Consider the following 24676-nt stretch of genomic DNA (forward strand, 5'->3'; position numbering starts at 1 on the left):
TTTGGACAAATATTTCCAGTTTCCTGGGATTTTTCAAGGCAAAAATCTAAACTTTAAGCCCTTCCAATAGAATTTCTGACTATGTCCCTAGATTCGAGCCACAGGATTAGCATTCCTAAAAGTTTTAGCTTGTTCAACTGTCAATACCCTGTTTGCAAAATACCCTTAATTCTTCACTAACTTTATAACTATTAAACATATAAAAAAATTCTAACTTAATCTACAACAACTAATTATAACAATTATTTTTATCACTTTCAGATTTGGTGGACAGCACTTTCCGTAGCGTTAGGTCTAAATGTTCGCGGTGAAGTCATCCAAGGTACACCATGTGTTAAAAAATATCATCAATTATATTGTCCAACAGCTGGCAATAGTTATCCAATGTGAGTAATAAAAAAATAAGAGGAAGTCACGGTTTAATAATATTCTCGTCGCGTGTCAATTCTTATTCTGTATTTGTGTCTGTATATTAAAGATGCTTCAAATCATCAAAATTCCCAAATGAATGGTAAATGGAATCATCGTTGTTCTCGATGTAGCATTCATGACCGAAATTAGCTATTCTTCTTAAAACATTGTCATCTTAATTAGAATATCTATACAGCAGCAGCGAGAAATGTGAATCGTGACTAGAAGCACGAAATGACACACAACATCGTGCTTTCATTTCCCGACCCGTCTCCGCGTCGCTTTTTCGCATCTCGTACTTCTCTGCTACTACTCATCGTGTAAACAGATTGTTGTTCCTATCGAGAGCATATTTTCGTGTATGATTTAATGAATTACTTTAAGACATGACTTAAAACTTTAATGAACTTCGTTTCATGACATAATCATGAGATATTTTAAATATTCTGAGCCATTCTGTGCTTGATTGTATCTCATCGTTATTCTCTTTAAAGTTTTAAAGATGATGAAAGATGGAGATTTTTAAAGAATTTTTTGAGTTTGAGTTTTAGCAGATGAGACTGATGATTTTGAATTGAGATATTGAGAATGTGGGTCAAATTCAGGGTTTAATTTGCAATTTTTGAGTATTTTAATTAAGTTATGGTATTTAATTTAGAGCAGAGCTTGAAATTGACTTTTTGAGTGTTGTACGAATAAGTCCCCTCAAGTCGACTCGACGCCATATAGACATCAATTCGGCTTCGAGCTCTGGTTTAGTGAATGGAATTCTCTTAATTTCTATTATTTGAATGAGGTTTACCCTCTCGGATCCCAAGGGTAGGGGGTGTATGAACGTAATAAGTAACGTCCTTTTAGTTTAGTGATGGACAACATGTGAGCCACAATATTGTGCCACCAAATTTTTTTGGGAAACCGTAAGTGATGTGCCGCATAAAATAATAGATTGCCTACCCTTGAATTAGATTTTAGAAGCAGTTATTGATGAGTTTGTGATGAGTAGACCATTACTCTTCTCAAGTTAGAGAAAAAGAGATCAAGATTAAAGGTCAAAATTCTTAACCTGTTGACTGTGTCTGAATATTTATGGAATGTCTCAAGCATGTCTACAACATTGTATATACCTGTTTACCAACTGTTTACTTAAAATATGGCTTTGATTCATGCAGAACTTGAAATCGACTCGGATTTTGTAGTGTTCGAATAAGAATCGCAGTGTTGCACTTTCTGCAATTTTAATCTAGTGTCCTACATTTGGCTGTATCTAAAAATTCATTTTTTTTGGAAGATTTGAACGAACCCTAGTCAGTTGAATGGAAAACTTTATTCTTATTCATTTAAAATTCTCACATCCATCGTATTCGCAAGGGCATCAGTAAGTCGTCGTACTAGCGTAGAGATGAGAAATTGTTCTGACGGCACTGTGACGGCTGATATTGACCAACATTGACGACAATAATATGATTTGTCACATTATGCCGACCGAGGTATATATTTTGATTTCTGGATTAATGTCCCCTAACAGGCAATGAATATCTTCTCAAAAACTTATTCTCTAGTTGAGCCAGCGGGCCAGCGTTCTCGAAGCATATTCTGCCCTTCATAACACGTTCTCTGCTGGCTAGGGGTTCATCCAAATATATGTATATCTACTATGAAAAAATGCATATTTAGAGTAACTCAAGCAATCGATTGCAGTATCCAATCCAATTCTATTTAACATTTGACATCACCTTCAACTGTCTATAATTCTAGGACAAATCATGCTAATATGATTTCAAATTATTCTTTAAAAATTACATTAAAAATCCAAATTGAATATTAACTTACAAATCCATTCAACATCAATCAACTCAGTTTGTCTCCAATATATCACACAGTAAATGAAACAACTCTTAAAAAAATGCATTAAGGTGTGCTACAATTAATAAACAGAACTCAAACAAATTATTTTTCTGAATATTTCATTGAAAAATATCAAAAGGTTATCGCATTATTTGCAATATTTTGTACAATCGAATCTAACATCTCTAACAATTGAATGCAAATCTCAAAAATACGATCAATAATGAAAAAAATCATTCAATAAAAGTAATCTTCACCTGATTCCCACAAAACAGCACAAAAAAATTCAATTTCATTACTCTACTATAGCACTTCAAGGTTATTTTAAGCTCGCAAAAAAAAATAAAGGTAATAATTCACATTCATGAGCAGTCATAATTCAGAGATTGTTCATCTTACTCTCTACAGTTTTACATAATCGCGTTCATTTTCATCTTCATGTAGTGCGTGTTTGATGTGCGGTAGAGTAACGTGATGTGGTTTGGTGTTTCGTGCATTTGTCTTATTGTTCAGGTGGTACTAAGAGGTGTAAAGAGCTCGGGAATTGGTGGAGTGCATACACAGAAATATAAGATGACGTAAGGCCATACACATTTAGTGATTGGGATTTGAGGGGGAATTTGGGATTTGAAGGGAATTGAGGGGTTGAATGGAGGATTGTTGTGGAATTTTTGATTATTTTTTGTTCAAATGTTTGAGAAATAAAATTGGATTATTGATGAGAATTTAGATAAAGTGGCGCTGAATTGAGAATTCTTGCTTGAATTGTGGAATATCAACATTAATCTTTAGGAAAATTCAAATCAGTATTGGCAGGACTATGGAAGTCGCGGACATGTAAAATCCATAAAGACGCCTCCATTGGAATCCAGACAGAGTTGCGAAACGGCCTGATTTTATCGGCCGGCCAAAAACGGCGAGCGATAAAAACGGCGGGCCGATTGTTTTTTTAAAACGGCGGCCGATAAAAAACGGCGGCCGATAAAAACGGCGAGCGATAAAAACGGTGAGCCGTTTATTTTTTCAAAATGGCGGCCGATAAAAAACGGCGGCCGATAAAAACGGCGAACGATAAAAACGGCGGGCCGTTTATTTTTTCAAAACGGCGGCCGATAAAAAACGGCGTTTAAAAGTTTCAAATCAACGCATATATGCTATAATTAACAATTTTTCATTTTCATAAACAACAACAAACAAAAACAATAACACGAATTTTCATTGTTTTTCAGTGTTTTTCAATGTTTTCGATGTTTTTACAGTGTTTACTGATCAAAGTTTGAAGTGACTTAAATCTTACTGGATCTTGTTATTTAGGTCTGAAAGTGTACTGGATCCTACTGGATCATGTTTTTAAGGGTCTGGATGTTATATGGATCCTACTGGATCTTGGTTTTAGGTTTGAAAGTAAACTGGATCCTACTGGATCTTATATTTTAAGTCTGGAAGTGATCTGATTCCTACAGGATCTTGTTTTTAAGAATTGGAAGTGACCTGGATCCTACTGAATCTCGTTTTGTGTACCGGAAAGTGAACTGGATTTTACTGGATCTCGTTTTGTGAGTTAGGAAGTGACTTTGATCCTACTGAATCTCGTTTTGTAGATTTTAAAGTAACTTATTAATCAATTACTGATTGCTGGGATAAAAATGCTTTTAAGTCGCTCGATCAATAACACGAGGACTTTTGTAATTTTTAAAAAACGTTAGCCAATAAAAAATGGTGAGCGATAAAAATGGCGGGCCGTTTATTTTTTCAAAATGGCGGCCGATAAAAAACGGCGAGCGATAAAAAACGATGGCCGATAAAAACGGCGAACGACTGGCCGATTCTCTCGGCCGCCGACATCGGCCTTCGCAACTCTGAATCCAGACTCCTAAAAAAGTTGACATTTTTCACTATTTTTGGAGTTCGGACTATAAAGAGGATGACAAAAGAGTTCAAAAGAGGCGCCTTTACATTAGAGTCCTGCTAAGTTTGGTTTAAATGCCAACTTTGTCTCAACGTGACTTGAATGCCACAAAACGGTTAATTGAATCAAAATCTGCCCCCAGGGTAGCGTGACTATATCTTGGTGCCATAGTCGGCGTATTATTGTGTCACGCCGATTTTAGCACGCCGACTCTGGCTTAATTTATACTTATCGGCATATTATTGAGCCAGAGTCGGCGTGCCAGAGTCGGCGAGACACAATAATACGCCGACTCTGTCACCAAGACACAGTCAGAGATTTCGGACCGATTAACCGACTTGTGCTATTTAGGTATGTAGCTCAAATAAAGCAAATTAAAGCTATAAAGACCATAATAAGTTAGAAAAATCAAAGGAATTTTTCTATTATTTCTAGACTCCCATCAGACCCAACAGATCCACTTTAAATGCATTCCTGAAACAATTCCATTCTCAAAATTAACAATTGTACCTTAGTATAACATTTGATTTAAAACCGACGAGGTTAATGTACATTCTTGTCCCTTGACTCATTCTTGTTCCGACTTATATCATGAATTAAATAAAGGATTATATTATCAATTATCAATTATCAATTCCATCCAAAATTACCCAATATTTAATCTCTTTAATTAAACAGTAATCCCTCATCTCACTTCCAACATTTTTAGTGCATTTTCCTTCCAATTCCACATTCAAATTCTCTTCTTCCATTCATAATTCATCATAAAAAACATAAATAACTAAAAAATATGTACAGCACATCTTACGAAAGTTTATTTGTTGCAATGAAATAAGCATCATCATCATTATCATCATCAAACAACATCATCATAACCCACGATTAACATTGAAATAAATAATACAAAAAAAAATCATAATAGTTTAAAGACTTGTTACTATTATTGTGGCATAGAAACCTAAAGCCACACATCGGTGTTTAATTGAATGAATTCAATGACTTTCAGTTTTTTTTGTATTATGTCGCTCTTTTTGTTCCTGTTATTCAGATCTTTTGTTGATGCTGAATGGGAAAAAATTGTTTAATGGATTTTTTAGAGCAGTTTTTATTGGGTTATGTTGAAATACGAGGAGTAATGTGATGGCGTTTTGTCTAATGATGTGGAATTGTGGATGGTAAATTGAAGTTTGTTGTGATTTTATCGCTTTTAAATCTAGTTCTAAGCTGAATTGATTGCACAGATTCATTAATGAGCATTTGCATATGATACTGTGATCCCATCTGGGGACCTCAAAGTGTTTTCAACCTCAGATTAAAACGTAATGAACCCTTGTTTGCATCTTAAGTTGGCTTTATTACTGGCAGCCGCTTGACAATTACATTACCATTTCTATCGACTGGAATATTCGGGGATACCATTCAATCTTAAGATTGAAAACCATAGTATCATAAGCTTATATTCATTATCTGGTCGGGATTATTGACTAGTTACCTTGTCATTTGAACACATTTATTGACTATAAGGATGTTGAGGTCGAATTTGTGCTTACATTTAATCCTAAATAATATCTTTGGTATATCTTAGAGGTATTCATCATTACACATAACTGTTCTATCACCAAGAAAAAAGCCACAGTCCCAAATAGCTCAAGTCGGTTAATCGATTCAAAATCTGGCTACTGTCCGATGTGACGCAGATATTGTTCGAATTGAATCTGGAATGGTACCCTATTAAATCCGACATGGTGTTAAATTGAATACAAATCTGGCACCAAGTCAAAGTCACTCAAGTCTGATGCCGGACTATTGATAACCTAACAGATTTGTGCTATTTGTGAGTACGGCAAATTATTTTCTCAGCATTACTGTCTTTAAGCCTTTACTTTCAAGACTGCTCTAGGGGCAAAAGGACCGCTTTTAGGTACCATAGTGGTCTTTCTACACCATGAAAAATGCGTTATGCTTGTTGCGCTTCCTTCAAAAATGTTCCAAAATTTAGACTAAAATCCCATTTTTTTCATAGATCTTTTAAAAATACATCCTCCAAAATCCAAAATCCACCTGTCTATTCAAATTCACTATCTCCATTACTTCCTCAATGAATTTTTTTAAATATTCAAAGCTCTTCACAGTTCAAAAGACAATTCCACCACTTTCATCGTCTCTATCAATTCCTGTATATCTGCAGTTTATCTGTACGATATTTCAATTGAAAGTAAAGTGTGAAGAGTCATTAAAAGCACTTGTCTTCATATCCATCGTTTCACATTGCAAACTCTCCATTTCGATTGCGATTTATATTCCACACATTCTCCATCAATTTTTCAGCTCTTCTCACCTTTCCATTCGACTATCGATAAGTCCGATGTAGTAACAAGAAGAAGCTTGAAATGTAAAGTCTATTAATTCCACATCCACAATCCAAAAAATGAAACACAATAAAATGAAATCGAAACGTTAAAGAAGAGATGGAAAATAGAGAAAAGATAGACAGACATTAATGCATGACATACTGCACACAGTTAGTGTCTGTTTCACATTCTCTCTCTCTCTCTCGTGTTTCTCTGACTCAAATAGAAATGGATAGGTTAGATGAATGACTCGAAAAAAAGCTAACAATATTAATAATGAAATCGAAAGTGATTTTTGCTGCTTTTTGCTTCTCAAACTGACTCGACTGACATTTTTCAGCTTGCATTTTACACTTTAAGTGGAATAAAAAAAAAAATTGCATGTAATACAAATAAAAATGGAAGAATTATTGCAATATATGTGAAATAGTCAAAGTTGACAGGCAAAATGGCAATTGAATGAGATTAATGTACACGAAAAAAAAGCCATTGCCATTTCATACATGCTTTTACATGCTCATTGAGAGCAGTTTGGAACGGGATTTTGTGAGGTGGATGTTGGGTGTTGTGTGATGGTTTGGGTGGATTTTTGGGTGTCCTGTCAGACCTGGGTGGCTATTTGGGTGTCCTGTCTGACCTGGGTGGCTATTTGGGTGGCCTGTCAGACCTGGGTGGCTATTTGGGTGGCCTGTCAGACCTGGGTGTCTATTTGAGTTTACTGCCAGACCTGAGTGGCTATTGCGGTGTCCTGTCAGACCTAAGTGGCTATTTGGGTGGGCTGTCAGGCCGGGGTGGCAATTTGGGTGGCATGACCTGGGTCATGCCTGGGTCAGTTTTTTAATGGTTTGACCAAGAACCAAATGCCTTCAATTCCTGGATTTCAGATGTTCATGCCCCTAGTTTTCGGTTTATTGCTCAGTTATAGCTGTAGACCTGAACGTTTGTCTAAATGCTTCCAATTTTGAGCAAGCCCTACTTATTTGGGACAAAAGATTTGTAATTTAAGTTCAAAATTACGTAGATGATACACGACATCATCAATAAGACCTGAGAATGGCGTTTTATCGACACGGTTTTAAGTTCACGCTTTATTTGGCTTTACACTGGCCTGATGCAGTCGTAGAACATTAAAACTAAACTGTAATCTTAAGTAATTTGCATAAGATCCGAAATGTAGCATTTGCATCTCTATAAACTCATAGTTAATTAGCTTGCAAACCTGAAAATCTGCTAACTGGAACCTAACTTAGATCCATATTACTTAGAAGCATCACCTTTCCCATATTTCCCATAACTGCGCTCCTACACCTTCAATTCCTCAATCCCCTATCCAAACTTCTACCACAACAAAGTAAAATCCCCATGCTTTTAAGTTAATTGGAACATAAAAAAGTGTAACTTATGATTGTCAATAAAAAATAAAAAAAAAAATATCCGATTGTGTTCAGACATTATGCAATCAAAGACATAAACGACGAAGAAGAAGTGCACATATTGTAATACTTTGTAGTCATTGAATGGACATGATAAATAATGGTTTGATGTTTAAGATGACAAATTGAGAGAATGTAGTTTTTAATGTGTGATATTTAATGGAAATTAGGTTGTATCCTTGAGATGATTTTTGCTATAATTTCATTGGGGTTTTTTTTGTGCTGTTGATTGTGTTGGATGTTTTTGTGGCAATTTGGCAATTTAGTGTCGGTTCCATATCAAATTGAGATTTATATTGAACTGATGATGGATTTTGGGTCAGATTTTATGAGTTGGAGGGGATAAAAGAGTCAAAAGCAGTCATAAGGTCCTAAAAGAGATGAGATAAGCTTTATACTGACCTGTTGTGGGGTTTTGTGTCATATTTTATGACTTAGAGGGTATAGAAGGGTCAAATGTAGTCATATGGACCTAACAGAGATCAGATAAGCTTTATATTGACTTGATGCTGGATTTTAGGTTAGATTTTATGACTTAGAGGGCGCAGAAGGGTCAAATGCAGTCATAAGGAGCTAATAGAGATAACATAAGCTTTATACTGACCTGTTGTGGGGTTTTGGGTCTGATTTTATGACATAGAAGGGATAGAAGTGTCAAATGCAGTCTTAAAGAGTTGATAGTGATAAGATACTGAGATATACGGTTAGAGGGGGTCATGGAGGGTCACTAGAGTCAAGAAAGACCAAAAATACCCAAAAAAGATAACAATAAGTCACACTTAACTACAAAATATCATTACCAAGGTCAATATGAAGGTCAAATAATCAATTTTCTAGAAGTTTACATCATCATTTGCAATCAATTCCCAAAAAAAAATACAACCTCATTAATTCTCCATCACACATCTACACCCCATTCATCAATAAGTGAAATCACAAATAAATTCGAGGTCAAATTAGAGACAAAAAAATAAAAAAAAATTAACACAACAACAAGAAAAAAACCGAAGATATTTTGTATCAATGAAGCATGATACGAGGTCCATAAATGTCCGACAAATTCGACAAGTAACGTGAATGATAATATTCACGAGATATGAAGACATGTGTCGCCAGAGATTATGATTTTTGTTGAAAGATAAGAATGTGCAAATAACACGTAGACGTGATGGGAATTTTAAAGATTTAGTAATTAAATTTTGTTGCATTTTTTGCATAAATTTTTAGTGAGAAAGTTGTTAATTTTCGTGGAATTTTAAATGTCATTAATTTGAGCAGTTGTGGTCAAACTGTGTGCTGCGAGACATCAGTGTGCCACCAAAATTGTTGAAAGTACTATGAACTGCATGCTGTTTGCGGTTTCAGTTTTAGCTTACCACTAAGATGTGTCGTGAGACAAAAAAGGCTGCCCACTGCTGAATTTGACCAAAGCTCGAAGTCGACTCGAATTTTGTGTGAAAAGATCGACTCATGGACTAGAGTCCATTCAAAATCCGAGCCGACTTCGAGCTCTGAAACAATTAAAACCTAAAGCTATTCAGATCATTGAGATCCAGTGCTGCGCTAGGGCATTTTGCGGCTAATGATTGTTAAACGATTAAAGGTGCGCCAGACCATTGCGCTCAGTAGACCGACAGTTCAAATTGAACTATGCTAAGAAGAACTATGCTTTCTCGCTATCGGGATCGGGATCGGAATTTCCCGGGATATCCCGATCCCGAAAATTTATCAGGACCGGGATTTCAAGAAAGCATAAACAGAACCATTTTCTTGATGACGCTATAGTCAGTTTACTATCACTAGTATACAAAGGGAGGTTGTGAGCAGTCCCAACCCTATACCCTATTCCCAAACCTATAGTTTCCACTGCATATGATTCGAAAAAGATCAGATAAAAAAGTTTCTCCTGCCGAGTTTCGAATCAATGACCACTTGGTCGGTATCCCAATAAATAGATACCAAAGTTCGAAGGCATTTCGCTACTGAGCCACTTAAACTAACTTCGATCTCTGAATTTATCTAATTCACTTTAATTGATTGAAAATTTAACAATTTATCTGATTTATGAATCAAACTACTCATAAACCTGACAATACATTCACATTCAGGTTCTTTTACCTCATAAATATCACCAGTCATTCAGATTCTTTCCTGTAAAATTTCACGTATCCACAATGTAATTATTAAAAAAATAAACATTAAAATTAATCCATAAAATACTGTATCAAGTTCCACCTTATATTCATAATTAAATATCAAGAAAAAGAAAAAAAAAAATTAATAATAATAACAAACATCAACGAATTGAGAGAAACTGCCATTGGCAAGGCTACAGACACAATGCAAAAATCATATTAATATTTATTGCTCTCACGGTGAGATAAACAAGCATGAAAAGTTAACGAGACTCGCGTATAGTCAGAGATAAATGCCCTCAATTGAGCTAAAACATTATTATTATTTTACTACTGCGGAAATTTACTATTTTAAATTATTTGTAATTATCGATTAATTTGCGATATTGAAATTAGTGGGATACCATTGTGGAGGTTGAATAAGTTTTGGTGCAAAAATTTAAAAAAAAAATAAAAATTGAATATTTTTTTAAAATTTTAAAATTTTTCAACAATTTTTAAAATTAAAACAATTTTGAATATTATAAAAAATAATAAAATTTTAAAAATCGTAAACTTTATTTGAGAAATTAAAAAAGAAATTATTTTTTTTTAAAAAAAATATAAAATTTTACATATTATAAAATTAAAAAATTCAAAAAATTATAAAATTTTAAAAAATAAAAAAATTATAAATTTAATAAATTATTAATTTTTAAAAATTTCAAAATTTTACCAATTTTTAAAAATTGAATTTTTTTTTAAATTTAAAATTTTTGTATCAATTTGTTTGAAATCTTAAATTTTTATATCCAATTTTATTTAAATTTTTTAAAAATTACAAATAAATTCATAACCAAAATAATATAAAATATTTCAACATTTTTTGCACATGTCCACACATCATTAATTACAATTTTTCATACATGCTATAATAATCCACATTTATTTCATCATATACTGCAATAAATGCAATATATTGATTAAGCACATAAAAAATTTCTATCAAGATTAAAATCATTGGCAGTTAATTCAAATTAATAATTTTTTTTTACGATTTTATCCAACATATTTGAAAAATTCATTTATAATTATAATTATAACTTGTGGATTGCGAGCGACGAATTGAGATCAGTGATGAAAAATTCAAATTAAAAGTCATGAATGAAATCATAAAATTGTTTGTATGAAATGAGGAACGAAATATGATTGCTGCGCATTATGTGAGGGAAATAACGGTTTATGTCTGTGGTTCTCAAACCTTTTTGAATTTGGTTGGTTTAGAATGAAAAAAACAAAAAAAACAGAAAACAGTTTTGGGCTTTATTTTTTAATTTTAAGAAAGACCCTTTTAAAAAAAAAGTTTATTTTTTTAAAAAAAAATTGTTTTTTTTCAACACTTTTTAAAAATATTTAACAATTTTAAAAATAATTTTTTATAATTGTTAATTTATTTTATAAAAATTTTTGTGAATTATTTTAAGAAAGACCCTTTTAAAAAAAAAGTTTATTTTTTTAAAAAAAATTGTTTTTTTTCAACACTTTTTAAAAATATTTAACAATTTTAAAAATGTTTTTTTAATTGTTGATTTATTTTAAAAAATTTTTTGTGAATTATTTTCAAAATTTCTTAAAAGCTATATTTAATTTTTTAAAATTTTTAAATATTTTTTTTTAAATTTTTAAATATTTTTTTAAAATTTTTCGATATTTTTTTAAATTTTAAGATTTCAAATATTTTTTAAAATTTTTAAATATTTTTTTTAAAGTTTCTAAATATTTTTTTAAAATTTTTAAATATTTCTTTAAAATTTTTACATATTTTTTTAAGTTTCTTTAAATTTTTTTTCAACGGTAAATTGAATTGTTCAACTTTAAATTTAACAATTCAACTAAATCAGTTGTAATCTTCAACAATTCTTTTTCACTTTAACATCTCAATTTTCCTCGCAAGCTGCTCAGCTTAAATTTATGACTTGCCTATTTCCATAGCGCAATGCGAAATTTATTAGACATTCAACATTATTTTATCGCTAATACGATCTTATGCTGTACATTTTCCTTACGTACATCTACATATATTTCCATTTAATAGATTGAATTACTCTATTTAATTTAAATACAATTTTTATTCTTATTTTTTTTTTTCGTTTGCACAAAGACGCGACGTTAGCAATGACGACAAGCACTACGGTCATGAATGTTTTAAAACGCGTAATTGAGTCTATTTCAATAATTGATTATCATATTTCTGTTGAGAGATATATCTCGTGTGTTCTACATTCAATAATTCTATTATTATTATTATTATTATTATTTCTATTGATTTTATTTAATTTATTTACATTGAATAATATATACTAGAATAATGTTTAGGATTTATTGTGAAATAAAAGTGAATTTAATTTTATTCATTATTAAATAGAAAATCTTCGATTTCAAATTTTTATAATTTTGAAAATTTTAATTTAAATATTTTTGCTTAATTTAAAAAAAAAAAAAAACAAAATTTGGCAAAAATTTAAAAATTAAATTTTTTTACGTTTAAAAATTTCTATTAGGTATTTAAGCTCAAAAATTTAATTATTTAAAGTTTGAAATGTAAAAAAATTTAATTTTTAATTAAAATTAAAAAAAAAATGTTTCAAATTTTTATTTTTTTTTAAATTTTTAACCTAATTTTTTACACTTTCTTAAATTTTTTTTTAATTTAAATATAAATTTTAGTTAAATTTAAAACATTTTTTTATTTAAATTTAAAAATTCTAAAATTTATTGAAAACCTACAAAAAATCGCAAATACAGAAAATTATATATATATTTGTCCTTAATACAGACACACCTCCCTAATATATTAGTCCAATGTGAATTACTTGACTGTTTTCTTTCTATTTATGTCTTTCCTATTTCCTATTTTTCCTCCAACTTCAACCTTATTTATATGTTAATTTTTTTATCATTATTATTTTTTTTTTCTCATTTATTTACATAAATCTCTGCATTCCTGAACGAATCGATGCCATGACAAAATCCACATTTCCATGGAAAATGCCAATACTTTATTCTTGGTAAAAAAATCTTAATTCAGTGATAAAATTGAGAATTTCATCGATGAAAATAAGGCACTGATGAAGAGGATGTATGGAATTTTTAATGCAGAAAATGAGTACGGATCGAAGTTTCAGCAAGGCAAGAAACGGAAGCGTATGCTGTATGGTGAGGATGCAAATCCACCAAATCTGCCGGAATTAGATGAAATTTTCTTTCCACCTGGTGAGGGTCCAAATCCGATAAGGGATGCTGGCCCTTCGGGTGATTCATACTTTAGTAAATTGCGCAGTAAGCGACAATCTAGACCTAATACTAGTAATAAGAATCCTGCAGGTGGCAAAGACACTGGACGGTAAGATAAATTGTTATTTTATTTATTTTAAATTTCAGTTTAAAATCTTGAATTTTTAAACTTTTCAAAATTCAACAAAAAATTTAAATTTTAAATTTTAATTTTTTAAATTTCAAATTTAAGTTTAAATTTTTTAAATTTTTTAAAATTTCAAATTTACTTATTTTAATTTTTTTTTAATTTTAATTTCAATTTTTAAATTTTTCAAATTTCAATACTTTGAACTTAAATCTGTTTTAAAAACTTAAAATTTGACTTAATTTACAAATTCTAAATATAAATTTATAACTAAGTTCATATCTAATATAAATTTTATAAAATCTTAGAACTTCAAAAAAATTAAAATTTCATTTTTAAATTTTAGTTCTCTTAAATTTCAAAATTTATTTCTTAAATTCAATTTTAATTTCTTTAATCTTCAATTAAAAATTTTTAACTTTCAAATTTTAGTTCTTCTAATTTCAACTTCGAATTTTTTTAAATTTCAATTTTAATTTCTTTAAAATTTCAAATTTTAATTTCTTCAAAATTTCAAATTTTATTTTCTTTAAAATTTCAAATTTTAATTTCTTCAAAGTTTCAAATTTTAATTTCATTAAAATTTCAAATTTTAATTTCTTTATAATTTCAAATTTTAATTTTTTTAAAATTTCAAATTTTAATTCTTCAAAATTTCAAATTTTTATTGATTAAATTTTTAATTTTCAATTTTTCAAGATTTCAACTATAAATATTCAAAATTTCAATTTGCAATTATTTAAAATTTCAATTTTCAATTTTTCAAAATTTCAATTTTTAATTTTTTTAAGTTTTAATTTTCAATTTTTAACTTTTCGAAGTTAACTCTCAAAAGTACAAAATTTAAATTTTTTAAATTTTATTTTTTTTTTTTTGGTTTTAAATTTCAAATTTCAAATTTTCTAAATTCAAATTTCATTTTCAGTGTCGATGCATGCGAATCAAAAGTAGAAATTGTAACACCATATTGGGCATCTAATTCAGCTGGTAAAATTCGTGCCATTGTTAATACACAACATTTTGAGCAGGCAATTCATCAGGAAGTTTGCTCGTAAGTATTTAAAATTTCCGCTCTCCAAAATCTCTTAAAGATTCAACTACAAACTCTTATAAATTCAACTTCATTCATCAATCACGAACTTTTTGAAGAAAAAACACAAAAAAAAGTCTCGAGACAAATCGGAACCTGTTCAGTTTCTGTATTGATATTTAAGAACAAATATCAGCTGATGGATGAATCTTTTTTCAAATGTTGTTGACCAAAAAACGAGTCAACAAGCCACAAAAATAAGAAGAATTGCAACTTGTGCTGAAAGATTATCAAATCTTGATTGTATCGTTACTAGCACGTGTTTTTAATTGTATTGTGTTGATTTGTTTTTGCGCGCTTTGGGTTAATGTATGGATAGAATGTCTTTGTTTTTGGGATATGTTTGAAGATGTGAATGGAGAGATATTGAAGTTGTGATATTTGAATACTGATGTATGAAAGTAAATAGGATTCATTCATTATTGATGGGAGGTTTAGGTGTGAGTCGTACTTAGAGTCAGATGTATATACTTACTTACTAACTTACTGGAATCATGCTCCGATTTGGAGCCTAGGTTGCTACAAAATGCTCTCCATATGATTCTATGGCTGCTCGAATCACAAAGCTTGCACAAATTCTCAGTTTTGATATCTAACTTTCATTTCTTCATTACCGTCCAATGCCATGTTGCTCTTGGAGCACCAGAGCGTATTTTTCCTTGTGAATTCCAACCAGGGGTAGTATAACATGCTTGTGTCTCCCCCACAGCTAAAAGAGTCTGATGTCTAGGACATAATTATTCAAATCGATGGATATAAATTTAACATTTCTTATACCCCAAAGATACACTAAGTTGAAATGGCCAAAAATCTGGCAACAGTTCGTCTTGACTCTGTCTTGAGGCCGACCGAATAGCACAACTTAATTAATCAATCCAAAATCCAACACCAAGCCGGCTTGATACTGAATTGAACCGAATTCGGGACCAAACCAAAAGTCATGCTGTTCTAAAGCTGTATTCTTAATTGTTTCATCGTTTTGTGCTATTTGGATTGGTTTTTAACGAATTTGACCTGGATCCAGATTCACTCTGTCCTGGGGCCAGAGTTACGATCTGCTGGTGCCAGAGTCCCACTATCTTGGGGTGTGAGTCACACTGACATTGGGATAGATTGTCAGCTAATTCTACGCTATGAGCTTTTTGGGGACTCCGGAGCGAAAAAATACAGCAAACCTCATAAAACTACTTTAAAAATGGATCGAAAGCAGCCTTCATGGTGCTTTCAGGACACTTTGACGACAAACCGTTAATACGGAGATGTAACGTAGACCAAGCAACTACCTTATGGGATATTCCAAAAAACGGTTTCATTTTGAAAATCAAACAACAATTCTTCTTCAACTTGTTCGGTTTGAACTTTTTTCAGCCGTTAATTTTTAACCAAAATTTTCAACCAAAAATTATTTTCGATTTATTTTTTTCTTTAAAACATATTAACTAACATTTATGACACTATTAAAGTGATTAAAAGAAGTCAACTATGATTTTAAAGATTTAAATGCAAAGATCTTCTAAGAAAATATTTTGACTCATAACCGCTTTTAAAAATTTAAATGTTGATTTATCTACAAATTTTTTTTCAAAGCGCTGATATTACTCGGTTACACTTTTTTTTGTCAAACATTTTTGCAATTTTAGAGATAAATTAAGCATTTAGATGGAAAGAAAGATGCCTAAAAGCTAATTCAGAACTTGAACTGTTAATTTAAACCATTTAATGACACTTCGAATACTCAGAACGTGATTAATTTTTACATTAAAGTTTGTAGACTCACGATTTTTAATCATTGTGTAACCGAGTAAGATTTTTTTTAATTGATATAACTTTTTAAATAGACAAAATAATCAACTCAAATGTGGTATTATCAATGCTATACAAATAGTTAAATAAGTTTTGCTAATAAAATAACAAGTTATAAGCATATTTAGCAAGAAAATACGATTTGGAGAAAAAATTGTAGAAAAACCTTCTCCTGGAACTTCCCTTATGCCGCTTGAGTCTATAACCAGCCGATATTAGATACTGTAATGAATCATTATCTGTTATAGACTGGTATGCTTTCTAGTCGACTTACTCATTATGTCTTGCCTTCTATGTATCCTCTGTATCTTGTTATTTATCTGACATTTTATTGACATATTGTGGATTTACTTCCTTAGCTCAACTTTAATGATTGCTTTATTTGTCAGATTTATGCTTGTTAAGTTACAAAACTCTTCTGACAAGCTTTCAGCGATTCTAATACTCTTTACATTGAGTAATTTGACAAGCTTTAAGAGATTTTATAATTTTTATTTGACAATTCATTAAAAAATTATTTTATTCTATTTTTAGAAAAGTACAAACAAACCGTTGTGCTGGTGAATGTGGCTGTGAACAAAAATACAAATGGCATCGCTTGTTAGCCTATGATCCAGATAATGATTGTAAAGGAATATTCATGGATTGGTTCTTGTTTCCAAGTTGCTGTGTATGTCGATGTAATCCACTTTAAAGTGGGGATAGTGAGGGGTAAAGAGGGTTTTTGACCCCATAAATCCTCTAAATTACCCAAAAAATTAGTGCGGAGTAAAAAGGAAGAAGAATAATCATCAAACCCTAGCAATCCAGCCAGGGATCATTGTCATATAATTTTACAATAATTTTAATTAAATAAATTCATCAAAAAAAAAAATTATTTTAAGTGCTATTTTTTGAAATAAATTGCGACAAAAAAGACAGAGTGAAAAGGCAAATGACTTCTTATATAGAACAATCTTTAGTGCAATTATTGAAAAAATAGAGAAATGTAAAAAAAAAAAAAAAATTTAAATTATTAAATTAAAATTCATTTTATTTCAACATGTATAATTCAAGAAATGCCACCATAAGCGAATTAAGACTCGATAAGGAAGAAATATAGTAATTGAAAAAATGTTAAAATTAGGAATTAAATTAAGTGAGACTTGTGTGAAGTTAGAGTGAGATTTTTGGGGGTTTGGTAGCAAAATTATTGATTTTTGAAATTTAAAAAAATCGCTTTAAAAATTTTAAAAATTTAAAATTTAATTTTTTAAAAATTTGAAATTTAATTTAAAAAAAAAGTTAAAATTTAATTTTAAATAAAATTAAAATTCAATTTTTTGAAATTTAAAATTCCATTTTAAAAAAATTCCAATTTTTTTGAAAAAATTCAAAATTTATTTTGAATTTATTTTATTTTTTGAACTTAAAATTCAATTTTAGAAAAGTTTAAAATTCAATTTTAAATTTAATTTAAAAAAGAATTCAAATTTAATTTTAAAAATATTTTATATTCAATCATAAAATATTTAATATAAAATGTTAAAAAAATAAAATTCAATTTTAAAAGAAATTTAAAATTCAATTTTTAAAAAGTTTACAATTCAAGTTTAAAAATTTACAAAATTAAATTTTAAAACAATTTTTAAAAAATTGAAAAATTGAATTTTACCAATTTTTAAAATTAAATTTAAAATCAATTTTTAAAAAAAATTAAAAAATTCAATTTTCGAAAATTTTAAAATTTAATTTTTTAAAAAATTAAAAAACTCAATTTAAATGCACAGAGTTACACTATAATACCCCCAAAAATATCACCATAACTTCACACAAACCCTCGTCAATGAAAATAGAATAAAAATTCATTTTGAAACCCTTTTTTTCCTTCCTTTTCCTTTTTACATACTTTTAATCTTATTAGATTTAAATGAGCAATCCCATTGTCTTAATTAAGATGTAAATACAAAAAAATGCTTAAGTTTTTTTTGCTAGAATAATAAGTAAAGAAAAACGATTTAAATGATCGCTTTATTGCAAAGATTTTTTCCTTTTCATTTCTATCACATTGTTTAACACATTTATCAACGTCTAGACGATTAAAAAAATTGCTGCTACTTACATTATTTTTGATGGGGTTTTAATGGGGGATTTTGGATGGAGTTTTAAAATTTTGAATATAAATTGAAATTATAATATTTTGTGATTTTTGAACAAATAAAATTTAAAAATTTTAAAAATGTTTAAATTTTTAAAAAATTAAAAAAAATTTTTAAACTTGAAAAAATTAAATATTAAATTTTTTAATTCTTCAAAATTTAAAAATTTGATGATACGAAATTTAAAAAAAATTTAAATAAATAAGATTTTTGAAATTTTAAAAAAAATTTAAATTTGAAAAGAATTTAAATTAGTATTGTTTTAAAATTTTGAAAAGATTCAAATTTTTTAAAAGTTTAACCTTTTTTAACTTTATAAAACATTATACTTAATGAATTTAGAATTTTAAAATTTTAGAAAACTTTTAAAAATTCAAAATATTGTTGCACTTTTAGTTTTTAAAAGTTTAAAGAGTTTTGTTGAATTTTAAATTTTAAAATATAATGTAAATTTTGTTAATTTTGAATTATTTTGTAAATATTTTGAATATTTTTAATTTTAAATAATTTACCTAAATAATTTTTTAAATTTAAAAATTTCAATTCATTTTTAAAAATTCAAATCATTTTTTAAAAGTTTTTTAAAAATTTGCAAGATAAAATCCCCACCAAAATCCCCCCGACAACCCTCATTGCTTTGTATATTTTTTTATATTTCCATTTTCATTTTTCCCCCCTTTCACTTTTATATTTTTGTGCTTACGACTTTAAAATTGAGATTTAGTATTAAGTGATGAAAAAAGAGATAAGAAAAATAAAATAAAAAATAGCAAAATGTGAAGAAAAAAACTGAAGAAAAAAAAAATAAAAGAAGAAATTTTATTCTCTCCTTAATGCAAGTTAATTTGTAATTTTGCTTCATTTTATCTCGTTAAGAATGATGGTGAGTGAGAAAATGAGTCAGAAGTTGACGATAGATTAATTTGATGAATGGATTGGATGCAAACAGATTGAGATGTTGTGGATGTTTTAATTTTCAGGAGTTATGGGATTTTTGATTCGAATAGCTTCATATAGCACCTTTCATTACGAAAGGAGTCTAGGGCTAAGAATTGAATGACCACAAGCACTTTCAGCGAATAGACAGGAAGTATGCTCATGAGTATTGTCACAAAATTGAGCATATTCAATAATATTGATTAAGAATACTCATGAGTACGCTCATTTAGATCTGTATGCTGAAAATGGACCAGAAATGGCCGTCACTGTCACCGATACAGTTGCATCTTCTTGTCAATGAGATCATGTAAGGGTGCCCTATTGACTTACTTACTTACGCGGCAGGGGTGCACGAGGGCATATTACGGCGCGTAGGAAAGCCATAGACTCGCTCTATCCTTCGAAATTATCTACCAGTTTGGGATTTTAGGGGCTCTAGCGTCCTTTTCAACACATGCAATCCAGGATTTCTTCGGTCTTCTTTCCGATCTTTTGTCACGTAGGAAGAAAATTATAAATCTATAAAAACCCCTTTTTTCGAACATCAAATTTGTCTCAAATTTTACTAAAAATCGTCTAGAAATTCATGGAAAAAGGTGTCACTCTGTCATGCTTAAGTCACTCTCGTCACACAGCATGCCAATGTTGTAAGTGGTCCTTAAAATACGTCAAAATTGTTCATATAATTTGCAGGAAATTAAGCCTAAATTCTTCAAAATTCCCCTCAATTTCCCATCCCTTGAACCCAGTAAACATCCAAATAATAACAATAGCTATGGAACTGGAATGAATAAAAAAATATTATAAATTGAAATCATCATCACAACAATTATGATTATAGCTGACTCGGCTCCTCTACTTCTTCTTCTTCTTTTTGTGCTGTATTTTTTCTCGTCTCATTGAGAATTATTCGTTCATTCACTCACTGAATCATGTTAAGTAATTTGCTGATGAAAAAATGTTACTGTTGTTGAGTTTTCATGCGAATTAAGGTCAAATGGATAGACGAAGCATTAAAAATATAAATTTGGCACTTTGTGGAATTACAATAATGAATTTTTCAGACGTAATAAATGCATCGAGAGTTTATTCCTATGAGAAATGTATTTTATCATCGTGACATGAACCTTTTTTCCGGATTCATGATGTAATTGCATGTCTACTTCTAGCAAAAGTTTCGTGTCATTTTATGAAGACAAATTGTGGATGATAAAAATTATGACTTGTGTTGTCTAATGTCGGATAGATGTGATTTTACTTTGTATTTTAGAACATTTTTCAAAGGAATGTTGGATGTAAATTAGCAGCGTGTAGCTGTGAGTTATGGAAGTCCCTCTCCGATGGTATTACAATTGATGAATGAGGTCATTGAAGTAAATAACTGCGGAAGTAGGCAATACCATGAAGATACAAATTAGTCAATGGCAAGTAGCCTGTGAGCCGAGATAACTAGTGAACAGCGATACCATAAACCCTATGTCGTGTGCGACTTCGATCGAGGCTTACCACCAATGTGTGCCGCCAAAAATATAAGGTTACCCACCACTGAAATAGGTTATATCCTGGACTTTACCATTAGGTAATACAAAAGAAGTTTTGGATGCTCAAAAGTCAATCAAAGGGCTGAGTCAGGAATTTTTAGAAGTGGTTTTTAAGCCTTTTATTAAGCGCAAGGCTCAGTCAAATGTAGGCGGTCATCAATGCGGCGGTTTAGCTCTACTGACTAAAATGTGCTGCTCGAGATGGAAAGAAAAGGAGTCCATGAAGAATTTTGTCAAAAAGAATGACTCTAACACTCGGATTCACTCCTGTTATGCGGTCGTAAGGTAATTTGACCACATGTCCCCACCCTGCCTTCATCTCTGACTCAACTTAATGTCAAACTGATCAACTATCATGCCAGAATCTCACTCAAAACAATACTCATCATCATAATCCATTTTCCACCCAAATAAACCATCTATAATTTTTCATTCAAGCAAACAGCACCGCCATTAATAATAATTTACTTTATCTCCTTCACTTTTTTTTTGTTCCCAAATGAAAGACAAAATAACAAAACTTTCAAGTAAACAAGCTCAATAAATGTAATTGCAATTGTTTCCCAAGAGCTTTTATCCCTTTTTATTCTCAAAAAAGAGAAAAACTTTTCCTCTTTTGTTTCAAAAAAATATAAAAGCATAAAGTTTCAGATGGAAAATAGAGAAAAATGACAGTTATCACAATGATGCCATATAAATGTCACTCATGCATTCAAGCTAAAAGAATGAAGCCAATGATGAAGAAAAAGTTTTGCTTGTGTTTTAAAAAAATGAGAAAAATAAAGAGAATGGAATCGAAGTGATATTTTGAAGCTTATATTTGAAGGCTATTTGTTGTATTATGGAAAATGAAGAACAGGATAAGGGTCTGATGGGTCAAGGGACATTAAAATTACATGAAATTTGATGCTTGTAATTTATCTTCATTTTGTGGTACATGAGAAGGATGGAATCTGAGGTATTGAGCTTTATATAAGCAAATCTGCCAGTGTGAGGGTAAAGCACCTATGACCAATTGGGTACACAACAGACAGAATTTTCGGATATCTGTATCACTCTCTTGTGAGTGCGTGAGTTCGATTCTAGTCAGAAACCGATCTCTCAAATCATAATAAATAACTAGAGTATCGAGAGCGCCCGTGGCGCCCATCTTCAGAATTTTCAGCTTCACATACATAGCTTCACGTGTCATCACATGGCACCCCCATTCCCCTTGATACCCCTCAATTTTCGGCTTCACATGGCTTCCGTTCTTGTATCAGCAATGTGTTCGATATTATAAGGATTTACACAATGCGCACGACCTGATATGTCTATCTAGTTCCCGAATCCAAAACTTGGTACTGAATTGCTGGAAGACAGTCTAGATTCTCAAAGTCTGGTCAACTCTGCCTAAAGTTAACTTTCTTTAGCTAATCAAGATACAAGAACAGCACATGTAAGTACAGGTGTCAATGTACTGCATCTATGGTTGATATATTTGATAAAACTGTACGATAAGGCTTAGTCACAGACCCTCAATAATCATTTCCTTCTGCTAAACTCTCTCAGACAGTATTGTGCTCATGCTTTCTCGAAATCCCGGTTCCGATAAATTTTCGGGATCGGGATCGGGATTGAAATTTTCGAGAAATTTCATGATCATGTAATTTATCGTTTTAAGGAAGTTTTTCGAACATTTTAACGGCGGAAATCGATTATATAGCATAGTTGTACTTAGTATTGACAATTGACAAAGGGCAACCAGCAATAGAGTCAGTTTTGGACGTCAACTGAAAGAGGTCATGGATCACATCGGATCTGTACGTCCAGCGAAGTAAGTAAGTAAGTCTACCAAACTCTAAGCACAACCATTATTGAGATACATGTCCATATTCCTTTACATCTAATCTAAAGCAATCTTTCAAAATTTCATGCTCCAAAAATTCCATCAAAAGTCTTCAAACTCATCAACTTCCACATTGCCATACTATTTTCTTCTCATTATCTCTCATTTCAGCAATTAATTCCTTTCAATTACCTCCCACCTCACTTCAAATGCGCTTCCATTTATTCTACTAAGCCGTAACATTTTAATCATCCACTGCATACATATTTTCCCATTCTAGTTTACTCCATAAAAAGCTCAATGTACGAACAGTGCATTGACAATTTATACCATTATAAAAATTGTGCAGCATAACACTCAACTGACATATTATGTTGTCAATTGAAGCTTTATTTTATTTTTTTCATGGTTTGATACACAACGGAGAATGAGCTCTGCATTGAATTGCATTAACGATGTCAAACCGCTAACGAACGTGAGAATAAAAAAAGCTAGTGACTGTGATATGAGCATGTAGAATGAATGGTGAATGAATGGAAGTGAGAAGCACAAGAAGTGTGAAAGCAATTAAAAAAGCTTAATGAGCTTCTTTGTTTTTTCTGATGAGTGGGGGTTCGATTGTGGACGGGAGAGGTTTTAAACCGAAAGGAACTGGATGCGACTACTTGACCTTAAATCTAGTGATGCACATGACATTTCTATGTACCCATCCCTAGTCCCTAGGAGTGTAGAAATTAAATTGAAGAATTTTTTCCAAAACGGAAGGAATTCGACCCTTACAGCAACCCTATCTTTCTGAATACACCCCATGCTCTTCCCATCCTGCTTCCTTTCTCCTCAATCTTCATCAAAAACCCTCAACAGCACCCCTATCCCCTTGAATGCACCCCATGCTCCTCCCTTCCTGCTTCTTTTCTCCTCAATCTCCATCAAAACCCCTCAACTGCACCCCTATCCCCCTGAATGCATCCCATGCTCCTCCCATCCTGCATCCTATCTCCATCAAAACCCCTCAACAGCACCCCTATCCCCCTGAATGCACCCCATGCTCCTCCCATCCTGCATCCAAACCCCTCCATCTCCCTCAAAATCCCCAGTCCACGAACCCCTAACCCAGTAAAACTATCCACAACAATTTCTCACCCAACAACATACACCGGAAAGTCAATAATGAAGCAACGGATGTAACCACACAAAGACGTAAAAGCACGAATTGCAAGCAATTCTCATCTCTTTATTTGTGCACATTCATCACATACCATAAAAGCCGAACCCAACATGTACATATCGTTCATTTCTTATCCCACCTATACGTTTACTTATCCTTTATTCTTGTTATTTCCATTCTCTACGTTTTTTTTGGCTTTTATTTAATTCCATAAGACGTTAACAGAAAAAAGTTAACCCTCGTTATGTTTTTGACTTCCTCCTAATTCTTTTCATTCTTCTCTCATATACGTCTTTTGTATCTTCACAAATGTGTGTCGGGTGTGTGTTTTTCCACACATTTCTTTTTTTACTTGATTCTTTTTTTTGGCTCATCATTCTTGGTGTTCAGTGAGGTTGAAGAGTCAAAAATGGAGATGGGAAGTGCGAAAATCTCTCAAGAGTTATGGGTCCGGACTCCAAAAGCAGAGATTGAATTCGACTTGATTTTTGGATAGAGTCAAATCGACTTTTCAATACCAAATCTGAGTAGACTTCAGACTCTGTCCAAAAGTCCAAAACAGCACCTTCACTGGACTCCAGACTTCACGAAGTCCAGCGGAGGCGTCTCCACATTGGAGCACACAGTCAGCTCTGATTCAACCCTATCCAAAAGAAAGATAGAACTGTGTTTGATCTTAATAGAA

The 24676-nt window shown here is 31.1% G+C and overlaps 1 protein-coding gene across 2 annotated transcripts in view; it reads left to right on the forward strand.

Annotated features, from left to right (window-relative positions):
• The window catches only part of spz3 (Spaetzle domain-containing protein 3), a 45628-nt gene extending 28073 nt beyond the window's left edge, over nucleotides 1-17555 (forward strand). For both annotated transcript variants that reach the window (XM_070640884.1, XM_070640885.1), the window contains exons 5-8: nucleotides 262-386; nucleotides 13152-13466; nucleotides 14410-14535; nucleotides 16912-17555. In XM_070640884.1, the coding sequence (XP_070496985.1) occupies nucleotides 262-386; nucleotides 13152-13466; nucleotides 14410-14535; nucleotides 16912-17071 (726 nt within the window). In that variant the 3' untranslated portion in view covers nucleotides 17072-17555. The remainder of the gene's footprint in view (nucleotides 1-261; nucleotides 387-13151; nucleotides 13467-14409; nucleotides 14536-16911) is intronic.
• The last annotated feature ends 7121 nt before the right edge of the window (nucleotides 17556-24676 follow it).

The sequence above is a fragment of the Chironomus tepperi genome, unplaced genomic scaffold (genome assembly GCF_022539635.2).
Source record: "Chironomus tepperi strain 1889 unplaced genomic scaffold, CSIRO-AGI_Ctep_v1 contig_223, whole genome shotgun sequence".
In the NCBI taxonomy this organism is placed as follows: Eukaryota; Metazoa; Arthropoda; class Insecta; order Diptera; family Chironomidae; genus Chironomus; species Chironomus tepperi.